Source organism: Ovis canadensis, chromosome 2 (assembly GCF_042477335.2).
Source record: "Ovis canadensis isolate MfBH-ARS-UI-01 breed Bighorn chromosome 2, ARS-UI_OviCan_v2, whole genome shotgun sequence".
Taxonomy (NCBI): Eukaryota; Metazoa; Chordata; class Mammalia; order Artiodactyla; family Bovidae; genus Ovis; species Ovis canadensis.
The window spans coordinates 142,451,688-142,479,002 of NC_091246.1; the positions used below are offsets into that span (position 1 = coordinate 142,451,688).

Below are 27,315 nucleotides of genomic sequence, written 5' to 3' on the forward strand. Positions count from 1 at the left end.
TGGATCTGTCAGGAATTCTCTATTCCTTATTAATTCCTGAATATTCAGGAATTAAGAGTAGAGGCAAGCCTTTCCCCGGGGGCTGAGGAATCCAGGCATTTCCTTCATTAGTTTTTCTATACGGTGATAAGCACCCTCTTCCTTTTTATGAACCATATGGTAAAAGTGATTATTTACAACCCTCTCTCTTTCATATGTATGACCTCATGTTTCCATGTAAGTTTTGATTTTATCTCTGCTGAAAAGGTTGACTTCCCTGCTGGCTCAGATGGTAAAGCGGTAAAGCGTCTGTCTGCAACGCGGGAGACCCGGGTTCAATCCTTGGGTTGGGAAGATCCCCTGGAGAAGGAAATGGCAATCCATTCCAGGATTATTGCCTGGAAAATCCCATGGACAGAGGAGCCTGGTAGGCTATAGCCCATGGGGTCGCAAAGAGTCAGGCACGACTGAGCAACTTCACTTTCACTTTCTTTCACTTTCTGCTGAAAATAGCTATCTTGTAAGACAGTATAAATATCTACACAATGTTGAATAAAACACCTTTGCTCCATCAGAGCTTTGGTCCCTGTGTCTTGCTGTCTCTCTCTCTCTCTCTTTTTCAGGCTGCTCCCCTGGAGCACAGAGGCTCTCTGAGTTCACTTTCCTGCCTGGGCTTCTAAGACCCTCTCGAGAAGGCACTCTGCTCCTTCCCCTCATTGAGAGGGCGCCTGAGGCCTCCGTGAACAGAGCAAGCCCCATGCCAGGGGCTTTATTGGCCTTCTGCGTAAACCAAGGAATATCAGCCTCTTTCTCCCTCCTTTACTTTCTTATTGTTAGGTAGGTAGAACAGGGAAAAGGAGTCCAAAATGGCGGTGGCTAAAAGACAAGGAAGGGAAAAGCCCATGAAAATAGAACAAAAGAAAGTCCGAGGACCGGAGTGAGGACCTCAGGTAAAACAAACAACACTCCTGGCTGGGCCAATTTACATAGGACAGGCCCAGGGAGAGAGAAACATATAAATAGAGGAGCCAAAGCCAGCTCTCTCTCTCTCTCTCTCTCTCCTGCGTGCTGGGGGGCTCTTCCCCTTGTGTCTTTGGATCGACGTGCCCTCACACCTCGAAGATGGATTTTCCTGCTATCTTCTAAATAAAATAGAGCTGTAACACTGATTTGTCTAAGAGCTATAACATGGTCCATTCAAGACCTGAGAGCTGTGACACACCGAGGGGGCTTTAATGTCCGTTACTCCAAATCTTTGTTGTGATGAGACAATGAACATACATACGAGGAAGTAAGAAATAGATTTTAGGGCCTAGATCTGATAGATAGAGTGCCTGATGAACTATGGAATGAGGTTTGTGACATTGTACAGGAGACAGGGATCAAGACCATCCCCATGGAAAAGAAATGCAAAAAAGCTAATTGGCTGTCTGGGGAGGCCTTACAAATAGCTGTGAAAAGAAGAGAAGCAAAAAGCAAAGGAGAAAAGGAAAGACATAAGCATCTGAATGCAGAGTTCCAAAGACTAGCAAGAAGAGAAAAGAAAGCCTTCTTCAGTGATCAATGCAAAGAAAGAGAGGAAAACAATAGAATGGGAAAGACTAGAGATCTCTTCAAGAAAATTAGAGATATCAAGGGAACATTTCATGCAAAGATGGGCTCGATATAGGACAGAAATGGTATGGACCTAACAGAAACAGAAGATATTAAGAAGAGGTGGCAAGATTACACAGAAGAACTGTACAAAAAGGATCTTCACGACCCAGATAATCACGATGGTGTGATCACTCATCTAGAACTGGACATCTTGGAATGCGAAGTCAAGTGGGCCTTAGAAAGCATCACTATGAACAAAGCTAGTGGAGGTGATGGAATTCCAGTTGAGCTGTTTCAAATCCTGAAAGATGATGCTGTGAAAGTGCTGCACTCAATATGCCAGCAAATCTGGAAAACTCAGCAGTGGCCACAGGACTGGAAAAGATCAGTTTTCATTCCAATCCCAAAGAAAGGCAATGCAAAAGAATGCTCAAACTACTGCACAATTGCACTCATCTCACACGCTAGTAAAGTAATGCTCAAAATTCTCCAAGCCAGGCTTCAGCAATATGTGAACCATGAACTTCCTGATATTCAAGCTGGTTTTAGAAAAGGCAGAGGAACCAGAGATCAAATTGCCAACATCCTCTGGATCATGGAAAAAGCAAGAGAGTTCCAGAAAAACACCTATTTCTGCTTTATTGACTATGCCAAAGCCTTTGACTGTGTGGATCACAATAAACTGCAGAAAATTCTGAAAGAGATGGGAATACCAGACCACCTGACCTGCCTCTTGAGAAACCTGTATGCAGGTCAGGAAGCAACAGTTAGAACTGGACATGGAACAACAGACTGGTTCCAAATAGGAAAAGGAGTACGTCAAGGCTGTCTATTGCCACCCTGCTTATTTAACTTCCATGCAGGTACATCATGAGAAACGCTGGACTGGAAGAAACACAGGCTGGAATCAAGATTGCCGGGAGAAATCTCAATAACCTCAGATATGCAGATGACACCACCCTTATGGCAGAAAGTGAAGAGGAACTAAAAAGCCTCCTGATGAAAGTAAAAGAGGAGAGTGAAAAAGTTGGCTATAGCTCAACATTCAGAAAACGAAGATCATGGTGTCCGGCCCCATCACTCCGTGGGAAATAGATGGGGAAACAGTTGAAACAGTGTCAGACTTTATTTTTTGGGGCTCCAAAATCACTGCAGATGGTGATTGCAACCATGAAATTAAAAGACGCTTACTCCTTGAAAGAAAAGTTATGACCAACCTAGATAACATATTCAAAAGCAGAGACATTACTTTGCCAACTAAGGTCCATCTAGTCAAGGTTATGGTTTTTCCAGTAGTCATGTATGGATGTGAGAGTTGGACTGTGAAGAAGGCTGAGCGCCAAAGAATTGATGCTTTTGAACTGTGGTGTTGGAGAAGACTCTTGAGAGTCCCTTAGACTGCAAGGAGATCAACCCTGGGATTTCTTTGGAAGGAATGATGCTAAAGCTGAAACTCCAGCACTTTGACCACCTCATGCAAAGAGTTGACTCATTGGAAAAGACTCTGATGCTGGGAGGGATTGGGGGCAGGAGGAGAAGGGGACGACAGAGGATGAGATGGCTGGATGGCATCACTGACTCGATGGACGCGAGTCTGAGTGAACTCCGGGCGTTGGTGTTGGACAGGGAGGCCTGGCGTGCTGTGATTCGTGGGGTCACAAAGAGTCGGACACGACTGAGTGACTGAACTGAACATAACGAGGAACATACACTTGCGTGACAATTCCCAATTGTGCTAAAACATCTCCAAAAAATTATTAACAATACCAGGACTCACCAGGTAGTGCAATTATTATTAGGAATTCATTTAAGGATTTTATTAATTTTCAATTATTAATGGTCCTCTTGCTTAATATTCCATCTCCTATGATAAAACCTTTGGGATTTATGGAAAATTATGGTAGACTTAAAGATTTAGAAGTTATGTACATTAAATATTATGAAAAATGAAACAGACCATGAAAAAAATATTTGAAGGAATTACCAGAAAGGGTTAATGTCTTGATCAAATACAGCATTCACATAATTGGATGAATAAATGCCAATCTATATATGAGTAACATGTCCTGAAAGAGGGTGTATGTATAATCAGTAAAGAAATACTGAAGAAAATCTCCTCCATCTCAGCAGTAATCAAACACAACAACAATATGATGGAAATAAAAATTCACATGTGCTGTGCTTAGTCGCTCAGTTGTGTCTGACTCTGAGATGACAAAGACTGTAGCCCACCACACTTCTCTGTCCATGGGGATTCTCCAAGCAAGAATATGGGAGTAGGTTGCCATGCCCTCCTCCAAGGGATCTTCCCAACCCAGGGATCGAACTCAGGTATCCTGCATTGTAGGTGGATTCTTTATCATCTGAGCCACCAGGGAAACCCAAGAATACTGGAGTGGGTAGCCTATCCCTTCTCCAGGGGCTCTTCCCCACCCAGGAATCGAACTGGGGTCTCCTACATTGCAGGGAGATTCTTAACCAGCTGAGCTAAGAGAGTGTGTTTGTGTGTATAAGTATATACACATATATATATATAAACATATATAAAATGGTCATCCTGACCAAGGCTGGGTGTAATAGGAATGCTCAAATACTCTTGGTGGCAGAATAAAAACCACTGAAAATAAATGTGATCATATTTATCAAGAGCCATAAAAGTTTTCATACCCTTCAACTAGTATTTCTTTTTCTGGGAATTTATCTTAAGGGATTCTTAATGTATAGTCCAGGGACAGATCAGGGATCTAGGAGTTCATGAATTCAAAACTCTTTTCATAATATCACTAAGATACAATTTGCCCTTTTCACTCTTATCTCTTACAAGGTCACAGTGAAATTTTCCAGGAGCTACGTGGTATATGAAGATATTATTCTGACAACTAAGTGAACGTGTGCTTGTAGGACTGGAATTTGGCAGTGATTTTGCACCTTATTCTTGCACTTTTAATAACCAGACCACATAGGCAACGTCTAATCACAAAGCCTCAAACAAACGCCACTCACTTGGTCTCTAAAGTACTGATGGCCATTATCACTTAAATCCAGCAGAAACCCCAATCTGGAAGCAGAATGTCTGCCAAAAGGAAGGAGTAACAGCACTTGGAAAAGTTAACACAGACTAGCAAGGAACCAACATATCATTCAGTCGTAGACCCTTAGCACAGGGCAAAGATGCCGCCCAGGGCCACACAGGAGCAGCGAGTGCAGAGCTGCAGAGTGGATACCTGAGCCTGGTGCTGAAAGACAGGGGTTCTCGGTAGATCCAGCTGGGGAGTTTTAAGGAGCTCTGATGCCTAGCCCCTGCCATCTAGAGGTCCTAGTTTCATTGGTCTAGAGATGGCCCATCATGGGAATTTTCTAACTCCCAGGAAATTCTAACACGGAACTAGTTTTATGAATTACAATTATAAATGATGAAAGAAACCAAAAAGTTCTTGCTTTTCAAGTCACGTATTCTGATACTATATCAACTGCTGCCTATATGTTATTCTTTCCATTCGCATAATCTGTGGCTGTGCCACCTTGAATTTGCAAACCAAAAGATGAGTGGAAGGTGCTAAATTGTTCCACTTATAAGGCACCTAACATTCAACATTAACTTGGACCACTGCTGTCAGCAAGGCAGGATTTCAGTAAAGGTATATTTATCTTACAAATAGGTGGCCCAGGATGCTTTCCAAAAAGGCACTCAGCAAACTTGGGTGAAACCAGGAATAGTTCAGAATTTCAGGCCAGAACACTAGACCACATCAAGAGCCTTCAGAAGGTCTGTCTTGCATTTATTGGTTTGAGCTAGACAGCTCAAAACACTGAGGTCAGTGAGATCAACCGAAGCAAGACTGCAGGAATTTGGAGATGCCGACTTTGGGGCAGGATTTCCTGCTGCTCCTTCCTCGGTGTCAGACACCCTGCCCTGGTGACTGGGCCCTAACCTCTCCATGGGGGCCTGCAGACTACAAAGGAGTGGAATTCGGCCTGATGAGAGTAGGAAAGTCCCATGACCACAGGGCTCCTGACACATAAAGAGCTTAACAATATCCCCAGCCCACACCACGAGTTCCTTCTGAAAGTCTCAAGCTCTTAAAAGTTCTCCCAACTCACACTGTCTTTGCCTGGGGGACCCATTAAACTTCAGAACAGATCTCTCCAGTGATAACTGAACAACAAACAAAACACAAAGCCAGACATTTGGAAATATAATACATGACACCCTCAAGAGAGCAGGCAGACCCCTAAACAAGCTGGCGCAAGCCATCCAGGACGGGAGAAGGCAGGCCAGCACAACACAAGCGAGGAAGCCCAACCTCTTCTGTGTGGTCAGTCCCTTGGGACAAGGCTCCCTCAAACACTATAATTTGGTTAACTGACCCCAGTCCTTCAGGGAAGCTGAAAAACGGCCTTGTTAGCCACACAAGAATTCACCAGATCTCTTTGTCTTTGGATGAAATGATAGCCTGCATGGAAATGAATCTCTCCCTGCCCGCCCCCACATCCCCTTCAGAACCCTCTATCTTTCCTGTAGTACCTTTCAGTTTGGTATCAGGGTGATTTGTGTTTATGTTCATCTGTCTTCTATGCTAGATCCTAAACTAGAAAGACAGATACGGTGCATTTTGTATCTCTCCATGGTGGGATCCACGTCTGCTTGCTAAGTATGACAGAAGCTTCTAGAGATGAAATTTCCCAAGAGGCATCAATTAACACTGAGCTGAGCATCTCTTTAGGAAGTATACAGACTGACAGGTGAGCTGAGAGAGAGAAGAGGGGTACCGCTAGATTAAAGTGTAGGGAGAGGGCGGGGGAGTTGTCAACGGCATGCTGGCACATGCGTAACCAGAGGAAAGATTTCAAAGCCTCTACCAACAGCACCTCCTAGAAGACATGAACGCCCACTGCACTCTCCTGAAATGAACACCCAAAGGAACACCGGCTAAGAAGGAATGACACTGCCTACGGCACCCTGCCAACAGCCCTGCCAGCAACATCTGGGCACTTCTGGCGCCTGCCAGCCAAGCCTTGATCTGTTCAGACCCCCTGGTCATCATCTGAGAAACAGTGAGATCACAGCTTCCAGAGCTGGTGGGACTGCAAGTCATCAATAATGTAGCAGAGTTTCCCATAAACACGAAGGACTTCACATAGTCTGAGAGCTGCAGGCATTTAGAGGGTGAAATACCATCACTCCCAATCTGTTTCCTTGCCCCAAATTCATTTTTAATAGATGCCATTCACTAAATACATATATTTAATATTAATGTGATAAATGTAACTCTGCCTAATTAAGAACAAATATCTTTATCTTCTGGAAACATTTAAGATCACCCGGCTAAATAAACAAATCCTTCACCGTCAGAAAAACAAGTCACTACTCCCCGCTACCACTCTCCCCCCACAAATAAAGATGAAATCAAATTATGTCAGTGCCATGGTACATATTTAGGTCTGGTGGAACTTCATTAGAAAAGCCAGAGATGTTTTAGAGTATAAAACCAAACTGCAAGCTGCGACACGTAATTATTTCCCCACTAAAGAATAGATAAGAATCCATCCTGACCTTGCAGGGCATGCGTCCTTCTTTTCCTTTCTCTCAGTGTTCTCAGACATCCAGTGAAGAGCTGTCCTTTATCTGGACAGCAAAATGCACCTTCATCGCCGATAATTTCCTGTTAGGATCTGTTACTGTTAAGAGGATCTTGGTCCCGAGAGAGAACCAGGGCTGGTGCCTCTCTAGGAAAGCTCAGGAAGTCTTTTCTGATTGCCTCTGACTGCCTATGTGTATATAGATCTTTTTAACTTTAGTTACCTCCTAGTAACTTCACTCCCTTCCTCTCTGGATCTGAATCATTCTGCCACCCCGTGGAAAGGCTGGCGGACAGAGGAGTGAGAGCCTGGGGCAGGCATGAAGTCCTCGTCAGCCGAGCAGGCTTCCGCTCAGTTTAAAAGCAGCAGAACTGTGAGCAGAGAGGCGGGAGAACCAGCCAACAGGATGTGTGTGGCTGGAGTTCCTGGCACGAAGTCTTGGCTTTCATGTTTATTTTTGGATGTATTTTTCTTAGTCCTTTGATGCAAATTTCTGGCCTGGGAAGTAACCCTACAGTACAAGCTCCAAAGTTGCCAAAAAGTCAGTACAGGCCTCTGACTTGGGAGAAAGCAGGTCACTTGGCTTTTAGGCTCTGGTTAATCCTCAGCTGGGGGTGGGGGAGACCCTGCATATTAACAGGCAGGTCAGGGGCAGCCTACCTGAGGGTGGATCACAGACTTCAACAGCTATCCCCAGAGTTCAACATCTATGCATTTATTTGAAATATCAGTCTACCTTGAAAGGCCACCATTAACGCAAAAGCAAAACAACTTGAATTTTTTTGCATGCTAAATAAAGCATTAAAACCCACACAAAGGGCTTCTGAGATTTTTATGTTCTAAGATACTATGTTTTAAGTATTGGGCTTTAATTTTTCTGACAGCCCAAGACAGATAGGAACATCAAATCTATTCAAGCTGGAGCAGATGCCTCTGAGAGGTATATTATTCCAATATGGTTTTTAAAGTGCATCAGCAAAGACTAAGCTGCTGTTATTTCCATAATTCCTATTCTCATAGTGGCTTGAAAGATTACTAATGGAAAAGGGCTTTTTCTCTCTGCATAGTCCAAAAGAGGCAGTAAACAGAAATGGCTAAAAAGCTTTTCAGTCCAACAACTGCCAATATATCTGGTAGAATCGAGAAATAAAACACTGAAAATTAGGGAATAGAGATAGATGTAGAAATATTTCTTTGGCAATATTCATTACTCTTAGAAATATTCTTGTTTACAAACTGCATTCTTTTCCTAAGAAAGAAACATACACATCTCTCATTTTTATCATTCCATTTTATATCTCAGAAAGCATAAAAAATCATCAGCCAACAATATTTGCTGAGGCCACAGACATGTATGGGGAATAAACTCTACTGGATCAATCACTGCATCCGAGCAACAATTCTCTGTGATATTGTAGGTCTTGGTTTGGAGAAGGCAATGGCACCCCACTCCAGTACTGTTGCCTGAAAATCCCATGGAAGGAGGAGCCTGGTAGGCTGCAGTCTATGGGGTCGCTAGGAGTCAAACACGACTGAGCGACTTCACTTTCACTTTTCACTTTCATGCATTGGAGAAGGAAATGGCAACCCAGTCCAGTGTTCTTGCTTGGAGAATCCCAGGGACAGAGGAGCCTGGCAGGCTGCCATCTATGGGGTCGCACAGAGTCAGACACGACTGAAGCGACTTAGCAGCAGCAGCAGGTCTTGGTTAGAATAAAATCACAGAGCTTCTGGGTAACTATTTCAGCCAAAAAGCCACTTTTACCATGGCACGGCTCAGACTACAAATTTAAAATACTGCTTTGTTTTTAAAGACTCTAGTTTCATTGCTGTCTTTAAATTTCAAATAATTTATTCAATTTTTCAATCATTTATTTCAAAATACAGAGTATGTATTACTCTGAACATGTTCAAACATAGCTTGCAATGAAGGAGAGTTTTTGCCCAGAATGATGTTCATGCAATTGGAATACAGGTGGTAGATCACCAGTGCAAATACCTCTCAGTGGTATCTTTTATGAGTCTGATGGAGAGCAACTCCCCAGTCTACTTCTCTGAACACATTGGACTCATATCCTCATTCAAGTCCATGTGTTTGGAATATTCCATGTAAAGATGGCAAAATGCGCTGTAAACCTGAAAGCATCTTCATCCAAAACATCAGCCAGAAAGTCAGGAAGAAAACAAAAAAAACCCCTTTGTTATTGGTCTAACCACTGGCAACCTTAGACTATGTGTGCTCAGAAGATATTCATGGAATTGAACAGTAAATTGCTATTTATTTATTTCAAGAGCCACCAGCAGTCATAAATACTCAGAATCTTGGATCAAGTATTAATAATGGCTTAGAACTCCCAAACCAACACTTAAACTGCTTTGCCATTTAACTGCCTTATCGAGGATGTACGATGCCTCTAGAGTCAGAGTTTAAATTACAGTTCTCAAAATGGTACTTCGACTTTTTAAATTTTATTCTGAAATTCAAAAATATTACTTTCTCCTTTCACTCGTACTTTTTCCCTCCCCCCTCCAAGATGCTATTAAAAAATGAGATGTTTTAAAATCTAGTTAATATTTGTATTAAGTTCTAATATCAAAGAAGCATGAAAAAAGAGGGACGTATTACTGACCAACTCTGAATAAAGCCACTGTAATTCACTTAAGCTAAGAAAATATGACCTGATTTTGAGATGGAGCAACCTAGCGCCCTCGGATATGACCATAAATTGACAACTGAAACACGGAAAGGAAAGAGGAAAGAAAGTAGCTTTCATTAGGGAAGATCGAAAGATTTAAAGATTTCATTAGGAAAATAGCTATTAGGAAAGATATAGGGTACAAAAAAAGCATCAAGCTGCTACTGCAGTTATATCGTGGGGAATGTTTTGTTGATTTTATATATTTGTATAGATGATTGACAGGGAGATGATGATGGACAGGGAGGCCTGGCGTGCTGCAGACCAAGGGGTCGCAAAGAGTCGGACACAACTCTGTGACTGAACCGAACTGATAGGTGACTGAAAGAATGCTCTGGTCACATTTATGACAATTTTTTGATATGAATTTTCTGATTTTTAAATTTTTTATTTTTTAAAACTTTTTATTTTGTCTTGGGGTGTAGACGATTAACAATGTTGTGCTAGTTTCAGGCAAATAGTGAAGGGACTCAGCCATACATATATATGTATCCATTCTCCCACAAACTCCCCTCCCATCCAGGGTGCCATATAACATTGAGCAGAGTTCCATGTGCTATACAGTGGGACCCTGTTGATTATCCATCTTAAAAACAGCAGTGTGTACACGTCCATCCCAAACTCCCTAACTATTGCTCCCTGACGACATTCTTCCCACCTCCTGGCAACCATAAGTTTGTTCTGAAAGTATGACAGTAATTTTTAAAAATACTCTGGGTGCTATCAATCTGACCTACAACATTAATGACAATATAAAGCAAGAATATTTGATAAAAATTAAATAGAATTTCAATATCTCACACGTAGGTCTCTGAGTGTGCATTTGCTGAGAACTGAGAACACTTGCCTCTGATTAGGAAAGGAAGCAGGATTACCAAGCTCTCTGTTGCCATTAAAGTCTCAAGTGTAAGATTTAAAACAGATAATTCACTCAGCCTGTTAAGGAGCTTCTTTAGACTGGGCTACCTGTTAGTGATTAGACACCATCATTTCCTAGATAGAAGTACTTCAGACTCCTGGTCCTCATCAATTACTTTGCTGTTCAGTCTCTCAGTCATGTCTTTTTGTGACCTCATGGACTGCAATACACCGGGTTCCCCTGTCCCTCACCATCTCCCGGAGTTTGCTCAAACTCATATCCATTGAGTCAGTGATACCATCCAACCCTCACTGCTTTCAGTTCAGTTCAGTTGCTCAGTCATGTCCGACTCTTTGCAATCCCATGAATCGCAGCACGCCAGGCCTCCCTGTCCATCACCAACTCTCGGAGTTCACTCAGACTCATGTCCATTGAGTCAGTGATGCCATCCAGCCATCTCATCCTCTGTCGTCCCCTTCTCCTCCTGCCCCCAATCCCTCCCAGCATCAGAGTCTTTTCCAATGAGTCAACTCTTTGCATGAGGTGGCCAAAGTACTGGAGTTTCAGCCTTAGGATCATTCCTTCCAAAGAAATCCCAGGGCTGATCTCCTTCAGAATGGACTGGTTGGATCTCCTTGCAGTCCAAGGGACTCTCAAGAGTCTTCTCCAACACCACACTTCAAAAGCATCAATTCTTTGGCACTCAGCCTTCTTCACAGTCCAACTCTCACATCCATACATGACCACTGGAAAAACCATAGCCTTGACTAGACGGACCTTAGTTGGCAAAATAATGTCTCTGCTTTTGAATATGCTGTCTAGGTTGGTCATAACTTTTCTTCCAAGGAGTAAGCGTCTTTTAATTTCATGGTTGCAATCACCATCTGCAGTGATTCTGGAGCCCCCCAAAATAAAGCCTGACACTGTTTCCACTGTTTCCCCATCTATTTCCTATGAAGTGATGGGACCGGATGCCATGATCTTTGTTTTCTGAATGTTGAGCTTTAAGCCAACTTTTTCACTCTCCACTTTCACTTTCATCAAGAGGCTTTTTAGTTCCTCTTCACTTTCTGCCATAAGGGTGGTATCATCTGCATATCTGAGGTTATTGAGATTTCTCCTGGCAATCTTGATTCCAGCTTGTGCTTCTTCCAGCCCAGCGTTTCTCATGATGTACTCTGCATAGGAGTCAAACAAGCAGGGTGACAATAAACAGCCTTGATGTTCTCCTTTTCCTATTTGGAACCAGTCTGTTGTTCCATGTCCAGTTCTAACTGGTGCTTCCTGACCTGCATACAGATTTCTCAAGAGGCAGGTCAGGTGGTCTGGTATTCCCATCTCTTGAAGAATTTTCCATAGTTTATTGTGATCCACACAGTCAAAGGCTTTAGCATAGTCAATAAAGCAGAAATAGATGTTTTTCTGGAACTCTCTTGCTTTTTCCATGACCCAGCGGATGTTGGCAATTTGATCTCTGGTTCCTCTGCCTTTTCTAAAACCAGCTTGAACATTAGGAAGTTCTCGGTTCACGTATTGCTGAAGCCTGGCTTGGAGAATTTTGAGCACTACTTTACTAGCGTGTGAGATGAGTGCAATTGTGCGGTAGTTTGAGCATTCTTTGGCATTGCCTTTCTTTGGGATTAGAATGAAAACTGACCTTTTCCAGTCCTGTGGCCACTGCTGAGTTTTCCAGATTTGCTGGCATATTGAGTGCAGCACTTTCACAGCATCATCTTTCAGGATTTGAAACAGCTCAACTGGAATTCCATCACCTCCACTAGCTTTGTTTGTAGTGACGCTTTAAGCGACAAAGTCATCGATAACGAGGGAAGTCTCCAAGAGTGCTTGCCACACAATGGACCCACTATGCCATTCCTCACAAGTGAGCAGGCAGATGAGATGAACACGTGAATTTAGACCCATGATTCAGACAATCTAATTTTTACTGTGTGGGAACTAGAGCCTAACAGTGAGCTTCTTGCCACACTGACAGGAGAGGCAGGATCCACCTGACTGTTCTTCCTGCCATGTCATGGTTCAGTGAGGGTTCTCCCTGAATCCTGAAGCTCTGTCCTCCTTCACTTTTGATATCTGGCTATCAGATCAAACTCAGACTTCAGTTTTAATGTTGCTTACAGATCCTATGTACCAGTGTAATGAATGGTTGGATTGCCAACTCTGTTATCTGACATAACCAAGGAAAAGGTGTTCTGGTTATCCAATATTTTGCTAGCAGATTAGTGTTACATGTGCCATCAATAGATCACCCAAATTCAAATAATAGAAATAGATTTTACTTAATGATATATTATACTCTGAAACAATATTATTGACTTGCTAGTTTACTTTCTGTCTCCTCCAAGCAGAACAGAAGCCCTGGCCCAGCAAGGGGCAGTTCTCTCAATCTCGCTCACTGCTCTTATATCTGACACACAGGAGATCCTCATTAAGCGTTTGCTGAATAAGTGAACAGTAGAATAAACAGAAGTTGATCTTTATTACTCAGAAGGTAATTTAGAATTTCAATTTCTTAGGATGATCACGCATTGTAAACGCACAAGTGTGCCCATGAATAAAGTTCTGATTCACACAGGCAGCTAGATAATGGAGTTCCCTGCACTCTCACTTCAGTCAGTTAAAATGCTGCAGAAGCACCTAATTTGTACTTTGCACTTGGTTGCATGAACAGGTAAGTAAAGTATCTTATTAACTTCTTGCTCACTATGAGGTTCCACATTCTGACCTGTAAAATAAGAGGTCAGACTAAATACTCCCTCCATCCTTTTCAGCTCACTGACAGGGGAGACCAGAATCATGCTGTGAGGTTACAGGTGAAGGGCTGGACCCACTGCATTACAAAATCACGTGGCAAGGTTTGGGATACTAAGGACCACCTTCTACATCAATACCCATATTTAACAATCTTCCTCCTAGGGAAATCTCTGTGAAAAACAGCCCACCCTAAAATATACTCAAATACAACCCAACTGAGGGATCAAATGAGTCAAATCAACACATCGCTAACAGTGAGGCATCCAGACATTAGGAGCACCCTAATGTACTCAGAACTCCAGGAGATGGTGATGGAAAGGGAGGCCTGGCGTGCTGCGATTCATGGGGTCACAAAGAGTCGGACACGACTGAGCAACTGAACTGAACTGAACTGAATGTACCCAGCATCACCTTTGGCTTCTCCTTGGCAAAACTGTTTGACTTGACCTAATCAAACCCTCAGCACTAACTTTCATTTTCAGGAAACCCTGGGGTAGGGGTACAAAAAAGATACCCTCATGGAAGCAGCGAGGAGGAAGGAGACTGGCTTAGATATAACAATCAAATGTAACGCATGGTTCTTTATTTGAGCCTCGTTGGAAATAAAACAGATATAAAAATACTCACAGAATAAATTTATGGATATTTATGGGGAAATTTCAGCTATGCACTGGGTATCAGATGAGGATATTGTCTTTAGTTTTGTAGGTGAAATAATGGTATTATGGGTATGCAGCAGGATATTCTGATTGTCTGGAGATATATGCTGATGTTTAGGATGAAATGTCATGATGCCTGACATTTATATTAAAGTGGTTCAGTAAAAAAGAGGAATATGGCTATATGTTAACAACTGCTGGACCAAGCGAGAGTGCAGTCTTTCATTGTACTATCCTTTTTGATTTCCTGTATGTTTGAAAATGTTTTAAATACATTTTGTAGAATGTTCACAGGTAGCAACTTCTCAAGAACTTTTCACAGCACTGGGGCCTCCTAACTAAAATAAATTTTTAATTATTGCCCTCAAACCAGCCTCGACCAACAACTTGAATAAGTCATCACAGATGAAAGCAGTTATAATGACACACATCACAAGAAGGAGTCATTTTTTGTTCTTAAACCAGTCTTCCAAATTTCCTTTTGGAAAAGACTTTTTGGTTTACCTTTTAAAGATCCAAAAAGCAGCTTATTTGCCTCAAGCCTGGGCCCTTTTAATTGACAGAAAACCTCTCCACACAAACCTCACGCAAACCTACTTTGGCTTTGCCTTCCTAAAACTCGCTTTTGTCTCTGAACTTTACAGAGCAGTTGGAGCTCTTTAATATTTTCTAAGAGGAACATTTCAAACAAGTAACCCTGCAATTTATTCACTACTGCCAAGAATAAAAGTAACAGGTTTCACCACCAGGGCCTTCCAAGGCTTGTGGGACTTTCAAGGCAAAGCATCACTCACTCACCTGCAGGTTCGCTCCCTTAATGCATCTGGCATTTGTTTGGCTCTGGAGGAAGCAATTTGATTACACAAAATTCTTTTTAGATCAAGTTTAAAATCTTAGCCACACTGGGACAAGTGGTAAAGCCTGCCAGCTCGATGGGTTAACACTTGGCCATACTGAGCCTGGGACAAAGATAGGGAACAACCACAGGTAAAAATCAGAAGCTTGAAGAACTGAAAAGGAATAAGCATAAAAGATGAGAGGGCCTAAGTGCTCCATTTGCCATGACTGCATATAAGATGGTTTATTCCCCGTCCTTGTAAATGAGCATGGTACCCTAAGGGATGCTGGTCAGCAGCAGGAAACGCACCAGCCATCAGGACTGGCTGCTGAAGCCACTACTGTGGCACCCGTGCATTTTAAGCTGACAGGGAACCAGCCATCTTTATGTCCCTCGTTTCCCATACCTTATTACGGGGCACTTCATTTTTTAAAGCATTTAAATGAAGCAGATGTTAACCCCATTCAGCCCACTTTTCCAGGGATCATGTCAATGATGATTTTTAAAATGCCAAAGAAAATGTCAAAGTATTTTGTTCCATGGTTAAGAATACATTTGTGGAATAGGAGGGAGGAAATACATAAAACACTCTATGGTCATTCAAGAAATAATTATCATGTATGTCAAACCACAGGAAATTGAGCAAGCGCTAAATTAAAAAATAGAAAAAGAAGGATGTCTTGTGTCAAAATGCCTTTTTCACTCACTCATTTCAAAAACAAGTTTTGAAAATTAAATTCCATCCACTGGCTGAGAACAGAACACATTAAGGCTTGACTAAATGCCATTATCCACGTGGTGCTCCCTGTCTTTTCTGCAACCGCGTTAATTGACAAAGCCGCCTTGAGGCTCACCTCCCATAGTGCCTTGAAGTCCTTCTGTTCGATGCGGAGCAGCTCACTGCTCTCCCTGGTAACGATGGTCGCATGGCGTGGAGTGTTGTCCAGAATGGACTCTCCAAAGGCTGTCCCGATTCCCAGAGTGCAGATGGTCACTGCGTCCTGAGAACCCCAAAAACCGGTTGTTAGAAAAGTCGACATCTTATCAGTGGATGAGTTGTGTTTTCTCAGAAGTAGACAGTTGACCCTTGAACAACGTGGGAGCTAGGGGTGCCAATCCCCTCACACAGTAGAAAATCGGAAGTATGTCGTGGTTCCTACACATCAACAGATTCAGCCAGCCACAGACTCTCTTATACTGTCATATTCACTACTGAAAAAACTCTGCTATGAGTGGACCCACGCAGTACAAACTCATCCTGTTCAAAGGTCAACTAATTTCTATACAGTAAAACACTCGGTTCAGTTGCACAGTTCAACAAGCTTTGACAAATATATACACCCTGTAATCATCACCCAAATCAAGACAGAACATTTTTGTCACCATTGTGACTTCCCTCATGCCCCTTTCAAGTCAAGACCGTCCTTTCAGAGGCAGTTGATCTTCTGATTTCTATCACCATAAAGGAATTTTGCCAGTTTTAGACTTTACGTAAAAGGACTCAGACAATATGCCCTCTTTAGTGTCTGGCTTCTTTTGCTCAACATAATGTCTATAACATTCATCCATGTTGTCGTGCGGATCAGCTGTTTTTTCCTTGCCCTGTGGACCACTGCATGGATATGCCCCAATTTGCTTATCCATTCTCCTCCTAGTGGACATTTGGGTTATTTATGGTTTGGGCATATTACGAAGAAAGCTGCGGCCAATCTTGTACATGTCCTTTCTGTATGCGTGGTTATCTTTCTATATGACTACTATCTCTGGGTGTCCCAGGTGGCACTGGTAGTGAAGAATCTGCCTGCCAATACTGGAGGCACAAAAGACGTGGGTTCAATCCTTGGGTTGGGAAGATCCCCTGGAGTAGGAAATGGCCCCCCCCTCCAGTATTCTTGCCTGGAAAATGTCATGGGCAGAGGAGCCTGGCAGGCTACCGTCCATGGTGTTGCAAAGAGTCAGACACGACAGAGCAGCTGAGCACTACTACCTCTAAGAAAATGTGGGAAATTTTTGGAAGATGAACTTGCTTTTGTTCCCAAGTGAGAGAATTCAATTACGATATTTAAATAAAACACCAGAATAGGGATACTGTTATGTCAGTCTGTCTTAAAGAGACGAGGAAAATGAAGGTGATCACGGTTGGTTCACGAAGCCCTGCTGCTGCTAAGTAGCTCAGTCGTGTCCCACTCTGTGCGACCCTATAGACGGCAGCCCACCAGGCTCCCCCATCCCTGGGATTCCCCAGGCAAGAACACTGGAGTGGGTTGCCATTTCCTTCTCCAGTGCATGAAAGTGAAAAGTGAAAGTGAAGTCGTTCAGTTGTGTCTGACTCGTAGCGACCCCACAGACTGCAGCCTACCAGGCTCCTCTGTCCATGGGATTTTCCAGGCGAGAGTACTGGAGTGGGGTGCCATTGCCTTCTCCTGAGGCCCTAGTACACAGATAGCAAATAGTGCACGGCCAGATTCTAGTTGTGCCTGTCCGACTACAGATTCCAAGCTTTTTGTATTATGCTGCCTCCCGCAGCCACAACACAGTAAAAACAGCATCCAGTGAAGTACAGTGCAGGAAGCTTATAAAATGTTCTGAATCAATGATTTAAAAGTTAAAGGTGTGCTAAACAAGCAATTTCCTCTCTGCATGCACCATATGTGATAATACTTGGGTTTAATCCTAACTCGCCTCAAGCAAGGCAAATCACCTGGTTATTCATTTTGCAAGGAATTATCGACTAAGGTACATACATCTAGGAAATCCTGAGCTACAAGGCACAGGTTTCCTTTCATGCATCTAATACATGATAACAGGAAAATGTTATTAAGATCAAGTTAGTGACCTTATAATCATATTAGTAGGACAAATGCCCCTATGAATCCAGTTCCTTGAACCATAGCAAATTGCTTCTGCACAGATATTACCATATAAAATTGTGTTCAGGAAAATAAAATCAATAATACCTCAGAAGAGAATGAGAGATCAAGGGGAAACCAAAATGGCCTGCTAATAAATTTTCCAGAAAGACAGCTACAAACAAACTCAGTCAGAAAAATATCCCCAGGACTGAAATATTAATACCCAGCAAGTCAGATGAAAGTAAAAGTGAAGTCGCTTAGTCGTGTCTGACTCTTTGCGACCCCATGGACTGTAGCCTACCAGGCTCCTTGGTCCATGGGATTTTCCAGGCAAGAATAGTGGAGTGGGTTGCCATTTCCTTCTCCAGGGGATCTTTCCAACCCAGGGATCGAACCCGGGTCTCCCGCATTGCAGGCAGATGCTTTAACCTCTGAGCTACCAGGAAAGCTCTAGTAAGTCAGCAAGTCAGATACTTCTGAGTAATTTTCAAATTCTAGTAAAAACACAGGATGGATTATGATAAATCACAGACTTTCACAAATTCTCTAGATTATCAGGTTTGCTCGAAGATCCCACTAGCCTACTTCATTTTTAAAAAATCATCTGAATCCTTCAGAAAGAACTCTTTTAGCCTAATTTATACTCTCCAGTGTAAATATCTATTTTAAAACCTGTCAGGGATGAACCATACCTATTACTCCTGCCACTACCCATGTAGCTTAATTATCTATGATTATCTACAAAGTATAATGCAAAAGAACTCTGAAGATCTGTTATTTATGAGCCAGTTATAGATTTTTACAGACCAAGTTGTTTCCTCCATTTCTCACCTCCTATCCCTGACACACATCACCAAAACATATACAAAGACACAGGCTTTGAAAGTCCAATTATGAAAATCAGTCACGTGAGTCCATCTTCTTGCTAGAGAGCAGCTCTTGTAAGAAAGACAAAAGACTGAAAGTATTCTTGGTCTTCCCCAGAGAGTTTAACATGACCCCTGCCTCCTCCTAAACATAAGAACGTCTAGTCATGTTAGTGTAGCCCAGTGCTCTCCTCAGCAAAGCCTTGTGCGTCAGGACCTCTGCACAGAGGGGCACCGGCCCCCCTCATTCCATCCAGTACCTTTGCTCATTCCCAGTATCCCAGGCTCTCCCACCAGGGCTGAGTGTGGGAGCCCACCTGCCTTCATCTCCTCCTTCATACTCCATCCTCTCAAATGTAAGGACAGGGAGTCACAAATACAAGATACGGTCTTGAAAGTAGGACTGTAAAACCTCACCTGAAACAAGTGTGACTTGCAAATTCAAACTCGACTCTCAGCAGACTAAGTATGTTCAGGACAAATTTACTTAGAAATCTGAATGGACTGGGGAAGTGTGGATTGGGCACTGGGATAATTGGGCACAGGGAAGAAGTCCTGAGAACATTTTCACCCTAAAGATGAATCACTGTCTCTGCAGTCCCTGAGGGTAGGGCCTTGATTACATCTGAATTCCAGGCAAGGACCTGCAAAGTGCTTAGAAAATAATTATCAAATAAAGACATTTACATTCCAATATTCTCTCATTCCAATGTTCTCAATGCAGCAGAATCGATATGCATTGCTCAGTGTGTATACTCAAAGGCAGGATAGATGAGAGCCACGTGAATGTGAGTCAGCAAGGCAAACACACTCTTATTTTGGTCCACTCTCCCAGCTCACCAGATCCCTGGAGGTCAGAGTTCCAAGCCTGAAATCCTGTAGAGAAGCTAAATGCATGCCTTTGCCTGAGGCTGCAAGTGTCCACTTCTGAATGCAATGCTATCATTCCTTTAAACTCACACATCCACGGGAGATCTGTTCATGTCTCTCTACTTATTAAATAGGGACTGTTCAGACTTTTATTTTCTGCTCATTTGCAAATTAATGTTCATAAAGGTTACCGAAAGGAAATATTTACAGAGACAGAGAGTGAAGAAAGCAATCAGCACAAACTGTGAAACATCAACAGTGAAGAAATGTCCCATTTTATATTAAGATGGCAATTTATTTTGAGGATTTTCAAACATGAAATGAAGATTTTAAAACTGGAGTGTTTTCAAGGATGAAGGTAGGTTTAGCAGATGCTGCTGGAGTCCTGCCAGAGCCTCCCCACCCATTTCTCCCACGCTAGCCCTACCCTCAGAAGCAACCTTTGGTTTCTGGACAATTCCCACACATACTTGCAGTCTCCCTTTTCATCTGCATTGCTCTGCTTCAGGGCAGAGTGCTGGACAGTTAAAGCTTGTCAGGTGCATCTTCCAAAGAGGCATGACAGTAGGAAGATAAACACCCCAGCTTCTACCCGACACAATTTGTTAGACGGCTCCTGGAAGGAGTGAGCCCAGCTGCCCACAGCTGAACTCATCTACACATTTTTATTGGCATTCCTCATTCCTTGTCTCAATTCTCCTACTTCCTTACAACACTTCCTGGGGTGTCCTCCATAAAAACCACTGCAGCTAGATCCTTGTCTCCAGATTGGCTTCTGGATAAACATGAGGTTGGATTAGCTAAACCAGTCTTGAGCTGTGAGTCCCAAGGTACACTGAGACTTCTGGAGAGGTACTGGGCCAAACCTGCATGCCCAAAGAGATTCTGTAAGAGCAGCAGAGGCCAGCTTATCACTGACTACTTCACATCAGACACACCCGAAGAGCAATATCCCTTGGGCGTCACCTGGGAAGACCTCATTGTGTTTTTCGTAGAGGACACAGGGTCTCTGAGCCCAGTCCTACTATGTAACTAGTGGTGATGGGCTCTCAGAAAAAGAATTAACTGTGGCATGATACTGAGATGATACTTGGTTTCTTCCTCCAATCTGACCTGGCTCACTCTCATCTGTCAGTCCACCTGATCAGTCCTTCTCCTACCTTCTGAACACTTAATGACCCGCTCACCCTGAACAGTGCTATCTCCCGTGCATCCTGTATGCATGTGGATCTCCACGTGTGTGGCTGGAGCACTATGCCCCATGCGCCACGCCAGGCGTCTTGACTATGATGTCTCCTTAATTCTTCATAACAGTTAAAGGAGATAATTTCAGTGCTCTGCACCATGGCTGATTCAAAAGAAATGCTGAATAAAGTGATTCTTACTGATGATAGTATTCAATACTTCACAATACTGTAAAGCAATCAATTAAAAATAAAAAAAGAACCTCTTTCCAAGGCTCAATAGGAAAATTAATTTTGATTAAGTATTAATTTTAGCCATACAGGTTCTTTTTTCAACCAGCCAATTGATAGATTTATTGACTACCTAATCATTCCAAATCACCAGGAAAATACAGAACATTTGGCATTGCTCCCCTCTCACCTTCTGGCCCCAATACTGGGGCTCACTTGACCCTCTCCTACAGGATACAACCCATTCAGCTCTTCTCTTCCTCATCAGGAGAAACGGAGGCAATCAAAGCCAGAAACTGAGAAGTGTGTCTGCGTTACTGCTTTTCCCACTCTGATCATCGCGTGCCCCATTCTAACGGAGTTCCTGTTTCAGCTGGAGAAACTGGGTTTCTGTCTTTCTGCATCTGTCCTGACAGCCCACCTGGTATCCTAATTCTTCTCAAAGTGGCAGACGGCCTTGTTCTGACAGCCCTGCCTGGCATCCTTCCGACACCCGGGCTGTTCGTCAGCCTGCCTGGCCACCCACCTCCATCACGGAGCCTGTTTCCTGCCTCGCTGTCCAGCACCCAGCCCTACCCATCACGTTACGCCTGCCTCTATCCTTCACCATGCTGACCTGGGGGCTGTGCCGCTTCAATCGCCGGCTTCCTACCTCCTGACCGGCACTGCCTGAACACGCCTCTAGATGGCGCCCACCGTCACCTAGAAGAGGAGGTTCTACCTACTCCAGCCCAGCAAGGCACCAATTGAAGTCACGAGCAGTGTCTTGGACTGTAATGTGTTTCAGCCGGAGAGGGAAATCACAACCCACTCCAGTGTTCTTTCCTAGAGAATCCCGTGGACAGAGGAGCCTGCAGTCCATAGGGTCGCACAGAGTCGGACACGACTGAAGCGACTTAGCAGCAGCATGAGTTTTAGCAGAATAGGTGGGGTCTGGCTATCTTCACTCATAAAAGTTGGTGTGAGGTGAGTTACCAAAGATGTCAACAATCTGGCCCGGGGGGAAGGCAGGGAGCATCAGGCATAGGAAGGGCTGGGCAGAGTGAGGGTAGGAATCCCTTGGAGGCAGCAGAGGGAGAAGACGGGGCACCTTGCAGGCCTAGATTCAAAACTCACTTCTGTCAGTTACTGGTCCCGGGCTTCTGGCAGAATGCTCCCAGGAGCCTCAGTATTTTCATTTGCGAAATGATGCAATCTCTCTCACAAGATTATTAGTAGAATTCAATATACACAATAGATAGTACTACATGGTTCCTGGCACACAGGTGCTCCACAAAAAAAAAATAATAATAAAGGAAAATATTATTTCTGACTTAACCTATACATGTATATACATATGTCTATCTCCATTTCTAAAAAGCAAGTTATGTTTTTCTACTACTGAAGTAACAGAGAATCTCTTATTCATTTTGTGTTAATCTCCAATTAATGATGGCTTTTTCAACGCTTAAATTCCAAGTTTCTCTATCCCCAGTCTGGATGTCAAGTGGTTTGAATGATCTGCAAAACACTTCAGCTCTCTGGGGGAGCATGTATTCAAAGGAACCCTTCTGACGAATCCTGCTGTAAATCAGAGAATCCTTTTGTATTGCAACTAATCACCCCTGTATTTATCTGCTTTATGTCTGGACGATGGTATACTAGGTTTTCTTAAAGTAAGCATTTTCGTATGAGGCATTTTGTTTGTTTCATTACAAACATAGCTACATAGCTACAGTATGAAGATAGGAATGGTGTTAAGAAACGCCATGGTTATGTGTCACTAGAACTCAAGCTAATACACATGGACCTTGCAAATGATATTTATAAGCAGCCACAGAAATTCAATTTACACAAGTTAGACATTCTGATGAAATTTAAAATAAAATAGAAGAATTTTCTGTGTAAGTACATCGATTTTTGACTCTCCTATAATTTTAAGGAGTATCAGTTATTTTATTACGTATGCACTGCATACATGCTCAGGTACTCAGTTGTGTCTGACTCTCTGCAAACCCATGCACTGTAGCTCACCAGGTTCCTCTGTCCATGAAATTTTCCAGGCGAGAATGCTGGTGCGGATTGCCATCTCCTCCTCCAGGGGATCTTACCAATGCAGGCTTGAACCAAGTCTCCTACATCAGCAGGCAATTTCTTTACCACTGAGCCCCCTAGGAAGCCCATTTTATTTTGTGTATGTAACCCAATTCCTTATTAATGGCTCAAGAAGACGTAATTGTCTTACCACATATTTATTGCTTTGGATACTTGTTGGGTTCATACCAAGGAACAAACTGGTCCTTAAAGTTTGTAGGCTCTGAAATAAATTTTTACAAAGCAAATACTTTTACATATGTTAGACCTATAGGCAATACTTGCTATTAAGTTTTGTTGTGCTGGCTTTGTTCCACGAGCTTGAATTTAATCTTGAATGTAAGGAGTGCTCCAAGTCCTTTTAGAAACTGTGACATCTATTTTCTCTTAGTTTATCCTGCTCAGCAGGTTTTGAAACCGGAAACCTAAGTATGATCATTGACATTTGCTTTTCTCCCTGTATGATGCCATTCCTTCTTCATTCCTCTCCCTTCCCTGTGTTCCATTCCCTCTCCTCTCCCCTCCTCTAGACAAAACCAAGGGGCACTTTGTAGGGAATGCTGAGATAATTATTGCGGTTTTTAATCATTCATGCCCTAGTCATTAAACATGCACCACTGGAATGTAAACAATGTTATCTTAGTATGTTAATTGGTTATAATATTTTAAATAAAGAAAAAAATGATATGAAAATTTAAAGAAAATAAAAATTTAATGGAAACTAATCTCTGAATTTGTCAAGACATTAGGGTGTACGTGGAGTCTAAAGGATTTGCTACCAAGCAGGAAGGCAAAATACTTCTAAGACAAATGTGCTTTTCTTCCTGACAAACAGCAAAGACAAGTTCTTCCCTGGAATCAGCATTAGACACAGCTGAACAAGATCAGGCAAGCTGGCTGCAGGAAGGTTCGATGAGACCGGCCCAGTATTAGTACCTGATAACTGAGTCAGGGAGGCTGGCCTCGTCCCAGGGGGCAGCCAGTCTGTCTTGCACCATGGCTCTCTCGCCTCTGCCTACACCAAGAATTACACGGCAACAAAACTCAGCCCAGTATGCAGAGGTCCCATGCTGGATGCTAAACAAACTCTAATCAGGTCCCAACAAAGAGAGTGACCTGAGCATAGACAAATATTAAGATTGCAAGCAACCACTGTGGACAAGGCACCTTTCAGGTTTACTGGCTTGAGACATGGGTTCAGAGAATGTTTCCTAATGATAGCGATGTCTGAAAATAATGGATCAAAATGAGGATGCATCAAGGAACCAGGCAAAAACAGAAAGAAGGGGAAAGATAAAGCAACATGACAGAGAAACATGCCTGTCCTCCTTTTACAAATATGCAACACTTAAAAACATCTTTAAGACAAGAGGGTTTTAAAAAACAAACAAAAAACCCCCCACATTTTACTTTGCGGGGGAAATCAGTAAGAGGTCATTTTCCAAAACTTGCCACAGAACTTTACAGATGGAGGAGAGGGCAAATAAAGTGATGACCAGTGGAAAACACAGCGCCATTCTCTGATCCCATGAAATGGCTGAACACTGTTAAACTTCTTGCTCTTTCCAACACAATGCGAATTTCCTGCTTTTTCTATTCTAGCACTGCCCTCCTGTGGTAAAATGGCAACATAGCAACCTGCAGCATTCCACTTTAGCCAATCACCTTTTCCTTAAAAATAGTAAGAAAAAATCACAGAACCCCTGCTCTTGGTCAAGCTTCATACTAAGTGCTTTATACGCATTAACTTATTTAAGGTAGGAACTAGTATCTCCAATTTATACATACTCTAACTTGTTTGTGATCACATAGTAATTAAGTGGCTCTGAGAATTTCAAAAGAAGACTGATTTGCATGATTGTGCATTGCATTAGGTAAATATTAACATTTTAAATAAACATCTGCTACAGAAACATAGATAGGAGTTTTAATGAATTACTAAGCCATCCTATTCCTTATTTTGCAGTATATACTTCTATTTGCCCTGCAGCCATCAGAAATCCTTTCATGTGACTGGGGAAAGGTTATACTTTTTTGGTGTAAAGATTAGTTTACCCTTCTTTATGTTTAGATTTTAAATAGTTACCAAAGCAAGATTAAAATAGTTACCATACCACTCACAAAATCTGCAGAAAAAAGCAGGACCTTGTCTCTTCTCTCCCACTCACACGAAGTGGTTATTGTCTGAGATAATGAGCTTTATAAAACCATTGTTTTAAAGCTTAATATTTGTTTATAACCTGTTCTAATGCTCACTACTAACCTGAAATCTACCTAAATATTAATGAGGAAAAGTCCACCCACAGTATTATTCATTCTAATAGGAATGTAAATCTCTGGCTTTTAGCCCATTAAGTTAAATAGGCACTGGAGACAGGCAGGCTGTTGAGCACACGAGTTCAGCTGTGGATATCCGAAGGCCCGCAGGTCCTGCTTAGACTTAGGTAAGAGACCAAGAGCGGGGGCAGGTCTTGCTGGGAACTGAAGGGTTCATCCTTGACAGAATCTGGGACGCCGAGTAGAAATCTACATGAGCCAAGTTGCAACACTCTGGTCTGGGATGGGGAAGGGATCTGCGGGCAGGGCCCCTTGCTAGGCGTTCTCAGTTTCGTGGGGTAAGAGAGTGACTAGGCAGGAGAATGTCTGTGAAGCTGGGAGAGATGCCTCCCACAACCGCTCAGGGACACGAGGTAGAAGTACTTCCGAGGTACGTTTTGTTCTATGGAGCAGTGGAGTCAATATAATTGATATCAATTGATATAGTTGATAGGAAGGCATTTCCAAGGATGGCAGACTCTAAAAAGTTCACCATAGTTATAGGAACAGGATAATCCATGTATTTCCCAAAGTTCTTACCCGCACACAGCTTCACGGCTGTAACACAAGAGATGAAAGCACCATGAGACCAGTTCCTCAGGGAGGGTCTCAGGGAGGTAGGGCCACATCCCTCTCCATATCCAGAGCTTTGGGTTTCTCCCCTCCAGTCCACGCTTGAGGCCTTGGACTGGGAGAAGGCAAGGAAGCAGAATTGAGCATTGGCCTTACTGCATGAGAGCAGAGAAGCTGGTTCCAACCAGTTCTCAGCAGGATTCTGTACCCTCATCTGCCGGTCCCGAGCAAGGAGCAGACCCACAGGGTGAGGCTACGGTCAGTAGACAAGGTCCCGCCTCCCCAGCTGGCAGAGAGTGTTTCGAAACTGACTGGCAAGTATTTTGCTGGGCTGACCCCAAGCAAAACTGGGAGGTGAGCCCAGTAGCTTTTTCCCTGTCCCCTCCCCTGCAAGGAAAGGGCCTTACTTTACTTGTAAGTTCACCTTACTACCCACCAAACGTTTGTGTTTTCATCCTTCTCCCAAATGAGGAATCAGTGGCTTTCTTTGTTATAATGCTGGCCATCAGTGTGATCCAAGGAGGTGGAGAAAGATCCACCACCCTGTGACCACCACGCATCCTGGCGGTATCCAGGAGCATGCGCCCTTTGTATCTGTAACCCCTCCCCTACACCCAAGTAGCCGGACGCACTGCATGTGTGATTAATGTTAAGTGAGGTACCAGCAGAGCACTGGATTGGGCAAGGAAGTCAGGTGATTTCCAGCGCTATGGGTTACTACTGTGTCATCCTGGGTAGGCAACTCACTCACCTGTGTCTCAGCAAGATGCAGCACAGCTGGGTTAACCTAACAGGGCAGCTCAAATGAAAGAGGGCAAGTGAAATGCTTTGGAAAGGATGAGAGTTAATACTACTCTGCTCAGAGGGTATCGCCAATGAGAAGTAAGTATGACCCTCCATGTGGGGTCCAAAAAATTCAAGGAAGATCTGTCAAACCAATCATATGGAGAGCGAGAAGTATGTTTTCTTACCCTAGAGAGCAGAAAAGTTTAATATAAAGGGTGATGGGAAGGGAGAAAAAGTAATATATTGAGACAGGCAGGAAGATAATATAAATTTATGAGCCAAAGATAATATATTTCTGCTCCGTGTGTTCTTGAAAGTTATATCTTCATATCATGTAGAAGAAAAAGGGTGATTTCTTTCAGAAAAATTCAATCAATAATACCTAATAAATGTATAATATGAAAATACTGTACCAGAATCTGTGAAGGGTTTTCTTCCTTCTGTGTTCCTTATTTCAATCAGTGGCATCACCACCCGCCTCTTCATCCAAGTCAGGCTCCTCCCTTTCTCTCAATCCCACCCCCCCAACCCATCAACACCAATTATACCCGTTTCACCTCTACTTTGTATATACCACACCTAAAT

At 42.9% G+C, this 27,315-nt stretch overlaps 1 protein-coding gene across 6 annotated transcripts in view; it reads right to left on the reverse strand.

The window, feature by feature from the left end:
• RAPGEF4 (Rap guanine nucleotide exchange factor 4) overlaps positions 1-27,315 on the reverse strand; it is a 328,969-nt gene that overhangs the window by 232,696 nt on the left and 68,958 nt on the right. For 2 of the 6 annotated variants that reach the window (XM_069577204.1, XM_069577197.1), the window contains exon 4: positions 15,834-15,980. Coding sequence is in view for 2 of the 6 variants with exons in the window: in XM_069577197.1 (XP_069433298.1) it covers positions 15,834-15,980 (147 nt within the window). In the remaining 4 variants the exon portion in view is untranslated. Of the gene's footprint in view, positions 1-7,129; positions 7,535-15,833; positions 15,981-27,315 lie in introns of those variants that run through there. The other 4 variants (XM_069577198.1, XM_069577203.1, XM_069577207.1 and 1 more) reach the window with 3 other exon arrangements.